This window comes from Vanellus vanellus, assembly GCF_965231255.1.
Source record: "Vanellus vanellus genome assembly, chromosome: 12".
Taxonomy (NCBI): domain Eukaryota; kingdom Metazoa; phylum Chordata; class Aves; order Charadriiformes; family Charadriidae; genus Vanellus; species Vanellus vanellus.
The window spans coordinates 21,757,906-21,775,000 of record NC_138917.1 but is presented as its reverse complement, the minus strand read 5'-3'; the positions used below and the strand labels follow the sequence as shown (position 1 = coordinate 21,775,000).

Here is a 17,095-nt window from a genome sequence, read left to right as displayed (position 1 = left end):
CCGAAACAAAAAAAGAAGTAAATGCTTTCATTATCTCATCAGCTGAGCCTCCAGGCACGGGTGAGACTAGATCAAATCTGTTACAGGTTAGGATCAAGGGCCATGCTTCCCTGCAACCAGCAGAGAAAAGCCATGCAAGGTACTCATCCCTGACCATCCACCCGAATACGAAAAGACAGCTTGGACAGAGTCCACCTCTGGAGTACCCTTCTCAATATTTCAAGCCAATGGAAGAGGCAGAAACAGCACAGCTACTCACCGAAGGGTCAAGGGAAATAATTCTGACAGTGTTGTCCACCAGCCCAACAGCAAGGAAACGCGAGCGCTGCTCCCCAGGGGGAACATTGGCCAGGCTCATGCAAACGACGTCGGCCGACATCTCCTTTCTCTCTGTGTACTCATTCAGCTGTCCTGACTGAGAAAGAAGAACACAAGAGACTTATTAGCTACCTAATGGGGCAAACCAGTACCAAAAAGTCTCTCCACACCGCCCCCCCTGCCTTTTTTTTTCCCCCCCGACGATAGTGCTTTGGATTTTTTTTTTTTTTTTAAAACATTTCTTTACAGCCTTATTTCAGCTACAATTGTGTATTTATCCTATTGCTATTCTGGTTCTTCCAATTTCCAGCATCAGTTATGATCTTCATTGACTTTAATTAGCCATTAAATCACCTCAGGCACAGCCCAGATATGCAGATCTATCCATTCTAGAATGATGCTTCACTACAGAACCCTTTTCTGCAGGTCTGATCAAGGATCAATCTCTGGCACAGCCCATACTCCAGCCTTCCTCTTCCAAACTCCTCTTCCAACATTAACACACATACCGGGTCCATCTCAAAGTAAACCAGTTCTCCTCCAGTCAGTGCTATCACTACTTGTCTCTGGTTCACAGCACATTTTACAATGGTTTTCTTCCCTGGTGTCTTCCATTCGTTTACTCTCTTATCTGCTCGGATGTGACGGATTCCATCTGGATAAACCTGAAGGAAAAAAAAAAAAAAAAGGTCACATCAATTCTGTATTTACCATCCCTTCACAACTTCTGTCTCGCTGGCGATTCAGACACAGAAACAGCCAAAGGCAAGCACCGCTCCTGGCAGTGGTGATCCATTAGCTATGCAACAGGCCGAACTAGCATGAAGCCACTCGCCAGCTGGAAGCACTGCATCTTTGAACTACAGCAAGGAACTACAGCACAGCACGCACTGAAGGAGATAAGGACCATCTTCAGCTGGTCCAGTTTCACTTCACAGGATATAAAAAGGGAAAGGCTGAGTAAGTGTCATTCTCTGCCAATCCGCACCTTCAGACAGGACATATGTTGCACTACTGTAGAAACCACAGACATGCAGCAAGCAGAGAATGGCAGACACATGCAGACATGTCAGAAGCAGCTTTCCATTACCTGTACCAAAGCATCATCACCAAGAAGAGAGCAGGACAAGGTAGGTGTAGTACCCAGGAAGCCAGAGTCAGTCACTTCTTCTACAGTCTCTCCGATAGACAGCACCAGTGTGGCATTTACGAAGGACACAATGATATAGGCATCAAATTCATCTGGTCAAGGGAGACAGGGAAAAAAGGGTGCTGATTAAATAAATGCAAGGCTTCCCAATAAAATTAGCAGTCTGGCAGATGTCTAGCAGTTACTCTTCAGCAGAATTCCTGTGATAATTACATCTGCTGGCCATATTGTGCAAGTTCGTTCTAGGACACACTGTCCAAAAGCCAGCCACTGCTAGACTCCAAACAATGTAAGACTGAGCCAGGGATCAAATGATGATGATCCAGAGTCAATTCACGATACTCTGGATTCTGGCAAGCCAGACTCCTGCCTACTTTTTTTTCAAAGAAAGCACAAAGTCTAGAAGCCTTTAAGACACTCGCCCCACCTCACACGAGGAGCTGAATCCAGATTTAACGCCCAAAGTCAAACGAAATGCGCTACTCCCAATAATCTGCGCACATGCAACCCATCTGCAGGAAGCACACCACGGATGCTGCAAACAGGAGGCTGCAGGACCACGTCTCTATCTAGCATCCACGTAATAAAAGGTTGCAGAGAACAATGAGGGTGCATTGCAGCAGAGGAGCTCAGGGCTAGCCTGCTCTACCCTCAGCCAGAAGCTCAACTAACGTGAATTTACACAGCCACCCATACAGTCTCCTGGGACGAGAAACAATTACGTTTTTAAGATAGAGCAAATACTGACCTTTACTTCTACTGGAATAAGTGACAGTAACACCAACTATTACTTCCAGTACTGACTTCTCCCAAAGGGTACAGCTTGGGACAGTCCGGTAGCTTGGACGTGAAAGAGCTGTGCTAATGGAAATAGTCTTAAGAGCTCATTTGGAAATAAGGAAACTTTGTGGGAAACAAGGGTAGTAGGACTGAGTAAAAGGAATGCCCCATTTACTGCTGTCCATTTTCATTCAGCAGAAAGTGATAGGCATTAAAGAGGGGGAGAGGAGAGTCTCATTAAAACCGAATAACAAAAGCAACAGAAACAATGAAGTCTGTTGGGAAATGGAGCCAAGGAGCCTCAGTGGAGAAATAAGATTGCCTCAGAGAAGCAACTCCACTTCTGCTGCTCTTGTCATGCAAGTGCTATTTCTTAAAAAGAGAAAAATCCCCATTTTAAGCCAACAACCCAAAGCTCAGACTTATGCACAAACCAATTAGCAGAGGTGAGGATGTAAGAGCCCTGTCGCAGTTTTGGCCCTTGAGCAGAGTCTCTCCATAATTTGCAAATGTGGGAGACATGGAGAAGTAGCTAGTGACTCTCTTAAGTAGAGAAAGAAAATAGGAAACTCTCACTGGGATGAATACAGGATGCCAGCAAATACCATGCAGCAGCTTAAAGAAACTGAACTGGGTTAACTGAAACAAATGCTTCAGGAACTGATCCTTGTCTTATCCACCCTCTTTAGAGTTTAGAGGCTGGGGTTGCCAAACCTGCTGTGTCACGTTTATAACAGAAACTCCTTACATACAGCTGAAAATATGCAAGCGAAAAAAAAAAACATCATTCTTCTCTCCAACATCTGGTATACAGACCACAGCTCTGATCAAACTGAAGAGCTTTGTATAATTAAAGCAATTCCAGCAGCGGTCTGCAGCATAAACTGTTACTACTCAATACTAAGCGGTCACAGGCTATAATGTCCAACTTGCTCCCAAACCCCACTAACAGGAGCAGGTCCACTTGGGGAAATGAGAAACCAAGAACTGCACTCACACACAGAAACTGATCAGTAACACGAACTATTTAAACACTGGACTTAACAGGAGAATTTCTCTAACATTAAAAGCACATGGTAAGAGTTCAGTATGACGTATACCATTACACACTGGTTATTTTCTACACTAAATAGCAGCTTCTCCTACTAACTTGCATATGTGTTTCAACACCAGAAGTCTACAAGAATTCCTCGATCACTTTAAACAGAGATTCTAGCAGTTCACAGGCTAAGCATTTAATTCATAAATATCCTGTAGACAGGATGTTCTAAAAATTCCATTTCAAAGACGATCGTTTCTTTCCAAACTTCTTGAGAGCGGCTGCCTTCCTCCCTGGGGGCTGTCATTCTCATGATAAACCACCATGTCCCAGCTGGAGGCTTAACCATGTGATTTGGAGCAGGACAAAGAACTCCCATTTGAAAGCAAAACAGATTCCCTTAGTCCTACTCTAAACGAAAACTCATTCCTACCTCTTAATACTTTTTTAGCTCTTTCTTTTCACTGGCATACAGTTATATTAGAGCGTGCCTTTAAGTCGGTGTCAATAATGGCGACAAGTGCATTTTTGCTTGAAGTCCAGTAGTGTTGCTTAATGCCTCTCTGCTGGAGCTTTTGAAATAAAGGGTTTGATTTACCAGAATGAAGTCAGTGAACAAGACACATTCATCTAGATTCAAACAATACAATTTTGGTTTAGAAAATATAGCAGCCTAGTTGAAATCAAGAGGACTAAATCCCTGGGGCACACTGAGAAGTATTCTCAGTTAGAAAAAGAAGAGATCTGTAGATTTTAATATGAAAAGATATCTACTTAGCTCTGCACAATCCCAAGCGCAACATCAGCCTGCCCGGAGTTTTGAACAGATAGACATTATTTTGTATGCAGACACAAGACTTTTATAGATGCTTATTACCGTTCTAATTGCTCCAGTTAGCTCCTTTCAGCGAGTAATAGAGACATTTTAATGACTCTGAAGAACCACAGCTGGACTCACTCTCCTGTGCCTTCATTACAAGTTTTCTGCAGCTTCATGCACACGTCACGACCAGTTATGAAAACATCACATTTCAGTCCATGAACTCTATACTACTGTCCTTTTTGTTATCTGTCATGCATTCAGTTTGAGTTAGTCCATAAAAATTCCGTTCCTATATGTCAGTCCATGCCTAATATAGTTTGTGCACACTCCACAGCATGTGAATTTGCAGTGATACATATATAGTCACCACTTCACTAGAAGTTCAGTGAAAAAACAGATGAGCACTGACAAAATTCAGGATTATTCTCACTTAAACAATACTGATGGGATGACAGCACATTTTCCTGGGCTTCTGTTTACTACTGCATGGAGACTCCGCAGCTGTGACTCACTGCACACTGCTTTTCATGCAAGAATGCCAGGCAGGGAACGCAGCCTGCTAGGTCTCGGCTCACATCTATCTCCACAGCAAAGCACGCAGCCACCTCGCTCCCCAGACCTCGATATTTAACTGCAAGAGAGGGTTTGGTCCAAATCCCATCCACTTCTGTCTGATGGGCAGACGCATTCCATAACGACAGGGCATTCCCATGCCAGTAATACCTACAAGCGCTTCAAGCACACTCGATCATTTTCTCTTGGAGGTCTGTACAAAGCAGCTGGGAGCCAATGCTCAGTCTAGACGGGAGCTGAAAACACCCCTGAAATGCGCATCTCTGATTTTAGCAAGAACTGACCGTTCTGCAGAGACACAGTCAATTATTTTGTCCCCCAAAAGACTAGGATGGAATGGGAGTTGCTTTCTACTCCTCAGATACTGAACCACAAAGGCAACAATCTCCAACTACACAACAGCTTCTAGAATTCATTTACTGAAAAGCTTAGCATAAAAGTAGCCCCATGATTTTGGGATTCTCTGTGGTTAACCTGTGGGACAGTACAGTAGCCCCTAGCAGTAGGTACACACCTGTGGTGATCAGCACCTCCACCACCAGCCACCTGTGGAAGAAAAAAAGAGGCTTGGTATTGGTAGTGTGTATCACCACGTACCAGCCAAGGTTAGTATTTGCTTTGAAGGCTGCAAACCTGCACGTGTCTTACAGAGGCCTTGCAGCACGCACACACTGTGGCATCGAGGCAGAGCCAGGCAGCTCGACACTGCAAACTTAACGCTCGAAGAACAGCACTTGGGCCATTTCAAGATTAGATACATGTCTGAAAAAGGTTCTGCTGTCTTTCTGATTAAAACCCACTAAATCCGTTTCTGAGTTCAAAGAGTTGTAACTTAGGGAGTGGTTTTACATAACATTAAAACCGTATTCAAAATGTAGCATGGTTCACAACAGCTACAGATTCCAGCCTTTCTGAAAGCATCGAGAAGATGCTGGAACCTGCAGAACTAGGACAGAGGGAAAAAAAAAAAAAAAAAAAAAAAGGCAGCGAGACTGGTCTGTTTCATGTAGATTAGCAATGGTCTTCCATCTCCTGAAAAGTCAAAGTCATCCTCTGGAACCCCAAAAGAAAAGGTTTTAAAACCACAAGGTGATGTCAGAAGCCTCCATCTCTCAGAGGGGCAAATGTTACCAACTCCTTTTCCAAAAGGCAGGAGAAAAGGTTTGTCTCTAACAAACTGGAATGCCTCTTTTAAGAAAAGCACGTATTTTTGATATGAACTGTGGAAATACTTTCCTGCTGACCCTTTTATTTCTGGGGAACATGAAGGCACTTCATGCTCAAAGCTCCTTCCGTGCTGCTTAGGCAGTACATGAGTCTCAGAACACGAGAACAGGAATTGATGGCAAGGTAAACTCCACAGCAGTGTTTGAAATTCCCACAGGGTTACTGGCTCCCTGGAAGACACGCTACCCTATGACTGCTTAAAAACAAGACACCATGTCACCACAGCAGGCTAAGGTCTCCACTGCAACAATCTGGCACTTCTATACCCAATGCATCACCCTACAGGAAGTCTTTGCGAGATTTACACAAAGCACTGCCTCAGAAATAATCACAGAGACCGTCAGCACCCAGAACTGATTCATTTCAGGCTTTTTAGGTGTTTCTGAGGCACTCTGTTCTCAACCCCAAGAGAAAGGCAGGACAAGGGCTTACATTTCCTCTTGCACTTTAGTAACGCAAACCCATTATTTCAGATCGGGGATAAAAAAAAAAAAAAAACAACAACGCAGCCCACAATCCAGTACGTTCTGCCAATTTCAAATCTTGACCTTCCTGAAATCAGCAGCATCCTATACACTGCTGGGTTTTTGAATAGGGAGTGTGTCCTAGCCCAAACAGACTGTTTTCTTTGCAGATATGCATAGAGGGAAGTAATAAAATACAGACACTGTTGCTGATTTATCTGCTTTGTTCCATAATTTGTATCCCACTCTCTCACAAAGAGTTGATTACTGTAGTTGTCAACACGCATAGAAAGAATAGCAAGTATGCTCCAACAAAAAGCATAATCATTGCCTGCTGATGTCGGAGCAAGAACTTATGGGAAGTGGGAAGGGATGAGAAGTTCAGCAGCTTCAGGCTGCAAACGTACAGCTGATACAGCATGTTGGGTGATGGATGCAGCTGCAGGCAGGTGCTTCTTTGGCAAAGGGAATTGCGACAATTCTAGGGGACCAGAGGGCGGCTTCTAAGTACAAACAGGTGGCTGCTGATTCAAAACACGATTTCTGGGGATGGCACACAACCATCGTGTAGCACCTTTCCTATCTGCTTGGACAGAAAAACAAAAAACACCCCGAACAAACAAAACACACCAAAAACATTATCACATCCCTGTGCTTCAGGAGAATATTGCATACCTTCAACATGTCTTCTCACGGTCCATACAGCATTGGGGTTACCAGGCAGCTCTGAGACGGCCATTTCAGACACCTAAGAGTAAACAGGAACAAGGTTCTTTTGCGAACAGATGTTTGGCCTTACTACAGTAAGTCACCAAACCACCAGCAGCTTTTAAGCTTTCCCACAACTGGGCAGGAAAGTGAGTAATTCCTAATGCTGATGCTCTCTCCCCCCATGCCAGATGTGCCACAGGGCAGAATACAATCAGCAACGATAAGGCAACATTAAGAGCTCCGGATGATCAGCTTTAAAACAAGGCCACCTGCCCCCAGCAAAGAGATCAGCAGCAGCAGCTGGCAGAGACACAGGGAATATTCCAGCTCAAGTATTAGAAGAGATGAAAGGCAGGTGGTTGGAGTCAACGGAACAAAAAGCCTTTGAGACTGTAAGAGTAAACAGTACAACCCTTCAATTTCCAAGAAGCAAGCATAGAGAAAGTTGCTCTTTCTCCTGACCAGAGCAAAAGGAGAGTCCCTTCATTTTAGCACTCTTATTTTAAGGATTTTCTCTCACTGTCCTTGCTTCTCAAGCTGTTCTTCTCAAGTGCCCCAGGTCTTACCTCAAGTCCATGTCTTAGAACCCTCAGAGATGACCGGGGCCCCCGACCACAAGCCACATACAACTGGGGTGTGTCTTCATTGGCCAAATCTGCTATCTGCGTGGAGAAATAGTATCAAACAATATCCATAGGAAGAGAAAATAAAACTAAGCTATATATGCCACACTACTGCATTAAGAATGTTTTTTTTCAAACACTGAAAACAGTGAAGATGACACAGGGTGCACCATCAGCTGCCCTGAAATAATGTCAAGTTTTACCAAAGTCTCTGCAGAGCAGAGAACTGGCCTGATGATCAACACTGGAGCAGCACAGGACTGCTGGCTCACACCCCGAGTCCAGATATAAAATCACGCACCTACGATCAATTGCTCTGTAAATGAGAACAACTGCGATCACGTGGTGACCGGGAGCTTGCTGACAGCAACATACCTGACAACACAGAATAGGAGACAAACTGTCCAACTCATCCACCAGCACCAGGTTCTTGAGAGGTCGTGGCTGAAAAAAGAACGTATCTCCTTCCTCAAGAGGCATGGCAGAAGAGAACTCTGGCTCCTCGTCATCGTCACCCAGGTGAGCTATCTGGTACAGGTAACTTGAGACAGAAAGCAAGAGCAACAGCATGTTCAGTGCAAAGCTCACGTAGCCTTCTCTAAGTAAGGCTTAGCCAGATATTCAGGCAGCAGGGAGGAGCAAAATCCTTCCCTACATTATAGAGTTATTAAAATTTAGCCTTAAGGATTGTCTTCTTGGCAACAAAATGTTTAAAGGGAATCAGAGGCCCGCAAAACAAACAAACTAAAAAACTCACCACAACCTCCCCCCATCCAGACCTTCTCGTTTGTAGCTGTCACAGGCAAGATATCCCAGAGTTTCGGTATTTTCTGTGTTTACCCTTGAGCCTTCCACCTATTCTTGTGTTAGAGGCAAACCACCAACTGACAGCTGAGGCCAAGAGCAAGGCCAATGGTTAAGACCGCAACTCCACAGTTATCTGCTCTATCGGAACTCTCACCTCATTATTTCTAACCGCATTCCCTGTTCCATTTTATGAGCCTAAATACCACAACAATCAAGTTAAACTTCAGAGGAAAAAAAAAAGATAAAACCAGAAAGACAGACTGATCTACTTCCTGGTTTTAATGAAGCTGAAACGAATATGGCTTCCTCAGAAGCTTGGTTTGTACAATGGAATTCAGATTCACTCCAGTAAACTGGCTGGAGCTCCCCCAGGTGGCTGACTGTAGATTTAGTCAGAAAAGAGCCTAAATCTCCACTCCTGTGAATCCCCTACTTAAGATGCTGTGAAGTCATCTTCAAAAGTGTACAAAGTCTTCTTTGAGTCTTTAGAGTATTCTAGAACCCCAAACACGAATTGATAAAGCCCTCAAGTATACACCTACTAAGGAAAGGACCACAGCTACTGATGACAAATCTTACTTGCTTCCGAGTGGGCCGTAACACACAAAAGTTCAATAAAAACAATCAAGCTAATGAAAAGATAATTCATCTGGATACATGATGGACCCTATATGAATTGCAAGAGCTCAATTCTTCCAAAGCCTACTGCAACAGCATGTAATCTTTTGTTCTCTGCACTATAATATATAATCTGGGTTCAAACAACAAGAAAATTCCCCCACTGTGTCACAGTCAAAGCCAATTGTTCTGCTCAAGCCATGTGAACAAAGCATTAATTTAATTTACCCATTAAAACAGAGGTGTTGTCTTTATATGTTCAGTAAGTTCAAGGGTCGGTTTACAGTCCTGAACAGAAACAGTCTGTTTCAGGGGAAAAACGCTGACGTAAAATTGTTTACTCACTGATTTCCAAATTCAGATGCCACAAAGAGAAACCCAGTCTTCAGCACGCACATGGCAGCAGCAACAGGAACCGTGTCAAAGTACTTCAGTCGAATCTCTGTTACCTGAGAGCAGAGGAAGATGAGACTGCGCTAGCAAAGTACTACAGCAATACATGTGTGATTTAATAATAATAAAAAAAGCTGCCTAGCTATCCTCTCCAAAGAAAGGAAGCAACAGAGTCAGCCAGGCTTAACCCCATCAGTAGTTTGGAGCAGCAGGTTATAAACCACAAAATCCAGCTGATTATTTTGAACACACAGGTCAGGCTGCCTGTTTTATTCTGACTTTCTGGCTTCGGTAACACTGAGTCAGTTTGGAAAAAAACAGCTGTGAAAATAGCAAGCTGTCTAAAGAAGATCCTTGCTTCACTCAACACCAGACATTCCCCAACACGTGAAAAAAAAATCCACCGTCCTGAGCAAATTTCTCCATTTGATACGGTTGCAATAGCTCTTGGTGAAACATCCAAGAACAATCTTTAAGATATTTAAGATGCTACATAATCATCCCTTGTACCACATTTCACATGTATAGATGAAGAAGGACCTAACATTCAACGTTTACTCAAAAACCCCAACTGACTGACTGCAGCAGAGGTCTTTTCATTGCAAAATACTAGGACAACCATCAGCAAAAGCCACTTCAAGCTTGTTATCTCAACTCATGGACCAACTGGACCAAGCTAGCTACCTCAGTCTGCAAAAAGATTGATTGTAGCATGTTAATATTCAATTAAGAGATGAACTAGAGAGGACCTACTGTGATCAAGGAAACTAAGTTCCCCAGAATTAGTTTCTGGGACACCCTCTAGCAGGCTGTCCTGGTTTGAGGTAAAACAGAACCAATTTTGTTCAGTAACTTCGCTTCTTAGCTGGGCCTCTTCTAACCACCAAAATTAACTGCATATTGTGCAGACAGTGTTCACTCTCTCAGAGTGATAAGACCAATGTTTATAGCTGATGCCCAGGCATGGGATGCAGAGAGGCTCTTGCTTATACTTATTGCTATAACCCCCACGGCCAACCAACTTTGTTATTTGCCACATTGGAGGGTCGGAAGCAGAAAAGCATAGTGGGCTCCCACCTGCGGAGAGGAGCGGACAGGACAGGTGACCCAAAACTGACCAACAGCGTATTCCGTCCCATCTGCCTCATGCTCAATATAAAAGCTGAGGGATCAAAGGGTCACTCTCTCTTCCTTCAATGGCGACTCTTTGTCTGCCTGTTATCCCGATCCTGAATCCAGATCCGGAATCCAGTTCCCATCCGTCACTGAGTCCAGCCTGGGACTGCCCCAGTGCCAGCGGGTGACGTGATTGTCATCTCGGGAGCTTGATAAGGTTTTGTATATATTTCATTATTTCTTTTTATTTTATTATTAATATTTCATTAAAGTAGTTTAGTTCCTTCTAAACTCCTAAGTCTCTTTTTCCTCCTCTGCCTCTCTCTTTGAAGAGGGGTAGAAGGGAGCATCTGTCGGTCCCGTCTGGGGTCCCTCGGGTCCCCAGTGGTGGATTTGGCCTAAACTACGACACAGGTTCATGGACTACACTTTACAACACATCTTTTGAAGAAATGACTGTCTGCAGAACATCTAAAATGCACCCAAGTGACTCTGCAGCATAAGTCTCACAGGATTTTGCAAACATTGTGCTACATCTCTATGTGAGTAAACACCAGTTACAACTGTGGGTATAACTGTATTACAAATCATGTAGAACACAGGCCATCACACAGCTAAAACCACAATATTAAATATTTATCACTTTAGTGAATCAGGCAAAATAACTGACTAAGGACTCTTGCTCAATGAATGCTTTTGCTGCTCTTCACATGATGCTTACCATGTCTTCATCAGTCTCCAGAGTAATTTTGAAGATGTCTCCCTGTTCTGTCTGGGCCAGGAAGAAGAACATGGACTTGGTCTTATGCGTAGCAGAGCAGACAAAAATCATACCTCTCTCTGGGTCATCCAAGTCATTCTGTCAAGAAAGCGAGCAGAGGTCATTGGTGGAAGAGAACTCCCCAGCAAGCACAGATGTGATTTCACTGACTGAATTATTTCCATTTCGCAGGTGCCTTTAAGAGCTGACAGTATGTGAGGAGGCTTTCAACACAAAGCGCATCCCCTCTGTTACACCCATAGTTACCCTTGGTAAATCTCTGCCCCAGAAGGAAATACATTGCTGACAGTGTGCCCAAGCATCCCCCTCTCCTATCTTTTTTGCCCTCCTCCCTAGAAAACTCTCCCACCTATGAAAGCCAAACACAGAGGAAAGGGCTGCAATCCACCTATAGCTGGTTTTGAGCACCTGAACCCTGTCAAAGCACTGTCAAAGCACACAACAATCTGCAACAGCAAAGGAGAAGGAAGCAGCCTTAGATGTAACAGAGCAGCTGTCAAATTCATCTGCGCATAGGATGGCAACCGTGACTCACCATCTCAAGCAATGCTATCTCACACTGACGGCGCCACCGCCGTGCTGCCTGATCAGAGTCTTTGGAGTATCTCCAGCATAAATCTCAGAGAAGAGACATGAAGCAAACTCATCACCTCAGGCTACACCCACCCCTGTCTTCCCTCATGATAATACATGCAGCCAAAAAGGTACACGATAGGTCAGACTTCTAACTGTTTTTTCTTTATTGTAAAGCCCCTCTGATGCATTTAATCTCAAAAGGCAGATACCAAGCATCCACTTAGCACTGACAAAGAGAATCTTAAAAAAAAAAAAAAAAAAAAAAAGGGTAGGAATCCCCAAAATCCTCACCCGTCTCCTGGGAATTGGGCATCTGATATCAGGCTGGTCACCGAAGTTTTTATAAGTAATATAGTTTTCAGAACAGATTAGCACCCCGCTAGGTCCATCAGAACCACCAGGAACTGAAACACGAAAGAGAAACAATATGAGAAAAAGCCCTTACCACAGATCTGGCTGACTGCCTACAGATCACTTATTTTTGTTTTCTTTAAAACAACATAGTTTCCATTGCTCTGTATCACCCTGCATATATAAATCTACTCTTATTGAAGGGGAAGACAAAACACTGAATACAGCTTCCTGGCTCAGGGTAAGAACGGGTCAGACAGAACTGGGGGACCAGGAAGGAGAAAAAGGAAGGATGCAACTTCAGACAAATTGCTGATGTTTTATCCTTCCCATCTTATTCTTATCTGGAAAGCCACGACATGCCACAAATACCACATCAGCAACTTGTCAGTTAAACACAACCCTTGGGTTACTGGCACGTTTGCTTGCTGTCAAAAAAAAAATCCACCAGATGGTTTTCTGACACATCTTTCATTTTTAGAGCATGTTTTTTCCACAATGCTTCCGCTAAGAACCCAGCATAACAAAAGGTATCATCAAAATAGCAGTAGTGGTCAAATCCTGCCCAATATTTAGTGTCTGTCAGCTGCCTACAGAAGATGCAACAGGGCAAGCCTACATGGATGCTCTCCTAGCTCAGCTTCCTTTGTGAGAGGAATCTGAAGCGGTTCAGCAGTTTCCCAGGTTGAAGGTGTTGGGCTGCCTTTGCATCCAATCCCTGTAAGTGGGCTTTTAGCCCATGGATTTATCTGCTGACCTTTTGAATGCATATTCGCTGCTGGAATCCCATGCAAGCGAATACAACAGAACCTATGTATTATCTAAAAATATATGCTTTTGCATCTGCTACCAGCTAATTTCAGTTAACATCTCTTAGCTTCAGAATCCAGAGAATATCCAGAATACATCTAAGAGAGATGAGGAGCGCTTTCAAACAGCAGCTATATCTATGAATTCCTACATATTTCCATGTGTGAACCACTACTCATTACCTGACTCCAAGGTCAATTAATTTATACTAATGTCTCAGATTGCCATCAAAACAACTCTTAAGATGTCATGCGTACTGACTGTTTCCCTAGGGAACGGGAACCAAGTAGATCCACAGGAAAACAACTTAGCGGCCCAGTGGGCAGTACCTGTTATAAGGAAGTTGCCATGCTCTTCCAAGGGCTCACTGTATTTCCGAACAACGTGGTTCAAACCCAAGTCCAGTTCATAAAATGTCAAGGTCTGTTGTGTGTTGGCTGCTGCTTCTCCTGTTGGATCATTATCTGCTTCCTAAAACAGAACATACGAAGGTGTCTTTCAAGAAAGGTATTAAAGGAGGAGCAAAGATGATACATGGGGAAACAGTTCTGAATAACATTAGAACAAAGTCCAAAAGACGACTTGCTGGCAGGTGCACAAAAAACGGTTCAGAGGAAGAAAATATGCACATTTGCAGTTGAACAAAAAGAATTTAAGAAGAATCACCAAGACAGAAGAGACTTGCCTATTCTGACTGAAGACAAAAAGCAAGTAAGCTCGTGACAAATGAAAATTGTCTAAGACAGCAAAAGCAGCCAACATTCCCCACCTCCACAGACAGATTAAGATACGAAAAGGAATGACAAAGCTCAAAAGACAGCAAAGGGAGATCAAGTTCTTCTCACCTCATAATCCATTTCCAGACAAGCAAACATGGGGTTTTCAAATCCCACATCGACTCCCACCACGTGGTAGACCAAGGTATTGGCCTTGTGGGCTTCAAGTGGGGAGGAAATGGTGAGACGAGCAGCAGCATCTCTGTTCAAGATATACACCAGCTTCTGCTTTTCAATTGCACCTGCAAGGAAAGGACAACAGCACCTGAAGCACATCTCCTGGTTATCAAATCTGATGATACCCGCAGTTCAATATCGATACATAACTTAGCAAGAGAACGTCAGCGTTACTTCTGCTGAAGTTCACCATTGGTATTTATCTTTGTGCCACCAATTAATTTCAAATGTCTCGTTTTAAATGTTTTGGGCCGCAAGCACAAATGACAACTCCAGCTCTTTAAAGCCTAAGACTGAATACTGGGCGAGACGGATGTATCTCAAAGGGTCAATCTACAATGGTTACAGGCAGATCTACTCATTCATTCCACCGCATGAGAGAGGACAGACTGCAGGAAAGTAAAAACAAATTGGAAGAAACAGCCAGATGTTCCACTATTTAAGGCCACTCAGCAAGAAGACCTTTACTCAGAAATATTTAAACTCAAATAATGTATTCTTGCCTGATACACAGCATCCACAACACAACAAACACTTATCACCCTTAACTATCAATGTGAATGGCACAATTGTGATTGTGTTACCTTCTCCCATGTGAAAATAAGACTTGTTAGAAAGGAAACAATATTATTGTTATTCCTGATATAAAGGGGTGCTGTTAAACTACCTATCATTCCAAGTCCCCACTCTCAGCATGCAGGAAAGCAGCATCGCACACAGCTGGCTTTGGCAAACCAAGAAAGTTCACGTACCAAGTAACTAAGACACCCCATGGTAAATCTTACGAAAAAAAAACATAAAATCACTCAAGGGTTCTTCTACCTGTGAAGCCTGATCAGAAATGCTTCTAGTTGTCTCCACAATACATCTCAGAGAAGAGACACGAATTCATAACATCATTTCAGGCTATGGGAGCTGACTGACTACACTGTACCACAGACGCCTGCAATCCCAACTTCTCTCCCAGATATCACGCTTCAGGGCTCTGCACACTGCTAACCAAGCTGGTCTCTTTCCAAATTGCTTTGGCCCAGCATTAGAATTAATTTGTGCAATTCCATCAGCATCAAGGAACTATTCTAACTGTTCTGAATGCCTGCGTTCTCCTTGACACGTCTCATAGTCTAACAAACTGCCCGAGAAGAAACACTTCCAATTATACCTGGCAGAAACTCGCTCCAAAACAAATATTCCCAAGACAAAAGAAAAAAAAAAAAAAAGGAGAAAAGAAGCCAGGAGACTGACTTACTGATCATGACAGCACGGCCCTTTGGGTCTACAGCCAAGTACTGGCCTGGAACGATTCTGCGACATCCGCTCTTGCCAAAGGTTTCCTGATGAATCTTCTCAAATACGTTCTTTGAGGGCTGGTACTCCAGAATAACAATGCGCCCCGAATCGCTGCCCACAACGATATAGTCTTTGGTCCCACCTGTCAGCCTAAATGCCATGAGGGAGCGAATGACTCCAAACACTTCCACGGTCAGCAGGGTGTGAACCTTCCCTGTGTTGGGATCGGGACGGAGCAACTCCAGGATCTTACCACGGGAAACAACAATTTCTTGTTGTTTGGTTCCTAAAGAATCCAAAACACGAGGAAGAGTTAGCAACAACACAGCAGAACACACAACTTCAGGAAGCACTGTAAGAAAGAAAGTAAAACTTCACCACTACTAAACACCACGGAGTTTTATGAGTGCTACGGAAGAATTCAAAGCAACTTATTCACCACATCAGGTGCCGCTATTGTTTGAGCATCTCTTAACAGATGAGAAATGCGGACAAAATACTAAATTAAACATATAGGTCATCAAGCCAAACTTTTCTTCATCTTTCCACAAGTTACAATAGCTCAAATAACACACTCAAGCAAATTGTAATATACCAGTCAAAAAATTACTATACCAGGAGACCAACTTCAGTAACCAAAGCAAAGAACCAACACCTTTTTTCTTCTACTATCTGGAAAAGCTCAGGCCAAGATACGCCAAGGCAGAAGATTACCTGAGAAATTGCCATGGATAGCATAGCTAATGCCGGTGGCTCGCTGCAACGTCAGGTTGTAGAGAAACATGGTGGCAACAGGTTCGTGTCACCTTATCGTATCTCCGTTAAGTCTGCAACGAGGAGAACAAAGACATATATTTTGCAAAAAGAAAGCCTTCCACACAGCGCAGACAGAGCCCGGCTACCCTCTTGTTTGCCTGCACACATCACTTCACACATCAGAAAACCGACTGCCCCCCAGCTAAAGTGATTTGGTATTTAGTAATACGGAGACGCAAAAGGCTCTCCCAGAGAGAACTGGGCTGCCGAGTGTCAGCCAAGCTCGCTACCGCCACATGACTGACCAGTACTTCTGACTAATTACTGCTTTTATGGTTTTAGTTATCCAGAAACCAAACAAAGTTAGGGAATCCCTCCAGAGCTGCCCTACACCGTTACACTTCACCGATCTCACTATTTCATTTAACGCCAGCCAAGCTACCCGCAAGCGCTTGGGGCGAGCGCCCGAGCCGGTTCCTTTCCCCGGGGCTAAGGCGGGAGGTGCTGCCAGATCGCTGCACTCCCTCGGCCGGGTGCTGCGGGCCGCAGGCCAGGGTAACCGGCCCCCAGCCGTCCCGAGCCTTACCGAGGCCCTCGCATAGCCTAGCCCAACACCGCCTCGCACCCCGAGCGGGCTCTCCACCGCCCTGCGGGAAGCAGGGCCCCGAGAACCGGCCCCGGATCAACGCCCAGCCCGGCCGCCCCACACACACCAGGCCCCGAGGGGCCCGTGGCCGCAACCTCCGCCAAAATGGCGGCACGTACCGCGCCTCCTCAGCCGAAGGGCCGCCGTTGGGCGGGCGCGGCGCGGCGGGGCCACCCTTACCGGGCAGATGGAGGCGGATGGCGGCGGATGTCGCTCCTGCCTAGGCGGGGGCGCCGCCGGCCCGCTCCGCCATGAGCCCCGCGCCTGCGCCCTGCCCTCCCGCGCCTCCT

At 44.5% G+C, this 17,095-nt stretch overlaps 1 protein-coding gene across 2 annotated transcripts in view; it reads right to left on the bottom strand.

Annotated features, from left to right (window-relative positions):
- The window catches only part of SF3B3 (splicing factor 3b subunit 3), a 30,823-nt gene extending 13,741 nt beyond the window's left edge, over positions 1 to 17,082 (bottom strand). The window contains exons 1-14 of one of the 2 annotated variants that reach the window (XM_082489405.1): positions 16,925 to 17,082; positions 16,118 to 16,230; positions 15,363 to 15,689; positions 14,006 to 14,178; positions 13,490 to 13,631; positions 12,291 to 12,403; positions 11,364 to 11,501; positions 9,479 to 9,582; positions 8,084 to 8,249; positions 7,652 to 7,747; positions 7,050 to 7,122; positions 1,409 to 1,560; positions 828 to 983; positions 260 to 415 (exon numbers count right to left, since the gene is read on the bottom strand). In XM_082489405.1, coding sequence (XP_082345531.1) covers positions 260 to 415; positions 828 to 983; positions 1,409 to 1,560; positions 7,050 to 7,122; positions 7,652 to 7,747; positions 8,084 to 8,249; positions 9,479 to 9,582; positions 11,364 to 11,501; positions 12,291 to 12,403; positions 13,490 to 13,631; positions 14,006 to 14,178; positions 15,363 to 15,689; positions 16,118 to 16,187 — 1,866 coding nt within the window. In that variant the 5' untranslated portion in view covers positions 16,188 to 16,230; positions 16,925 to 17,082. The remainder of the gene's footprint in view (positions 1 to 259; positions 416 to 827; positions 984 to 1,408; positions 1,561 to 7,049; positions 7,123 to 7,651; positions 7,748 to 8,083; positions 8,250 to 9,478; positions 9,583 to 11,363; positions 11,502 to 12,290; positions 12,404 to 13,489; positions 13,632 to 14,005; positions 14,179 to 15,362; positions 15,690 to 16,117; positions 16,231 to 16,924) is intronic. The other variant, XM_082489406.1, reaches the window with a different exon arrangement.
- Positions 17,083 to 17,095: the final 13 nt, after the last annotated feature.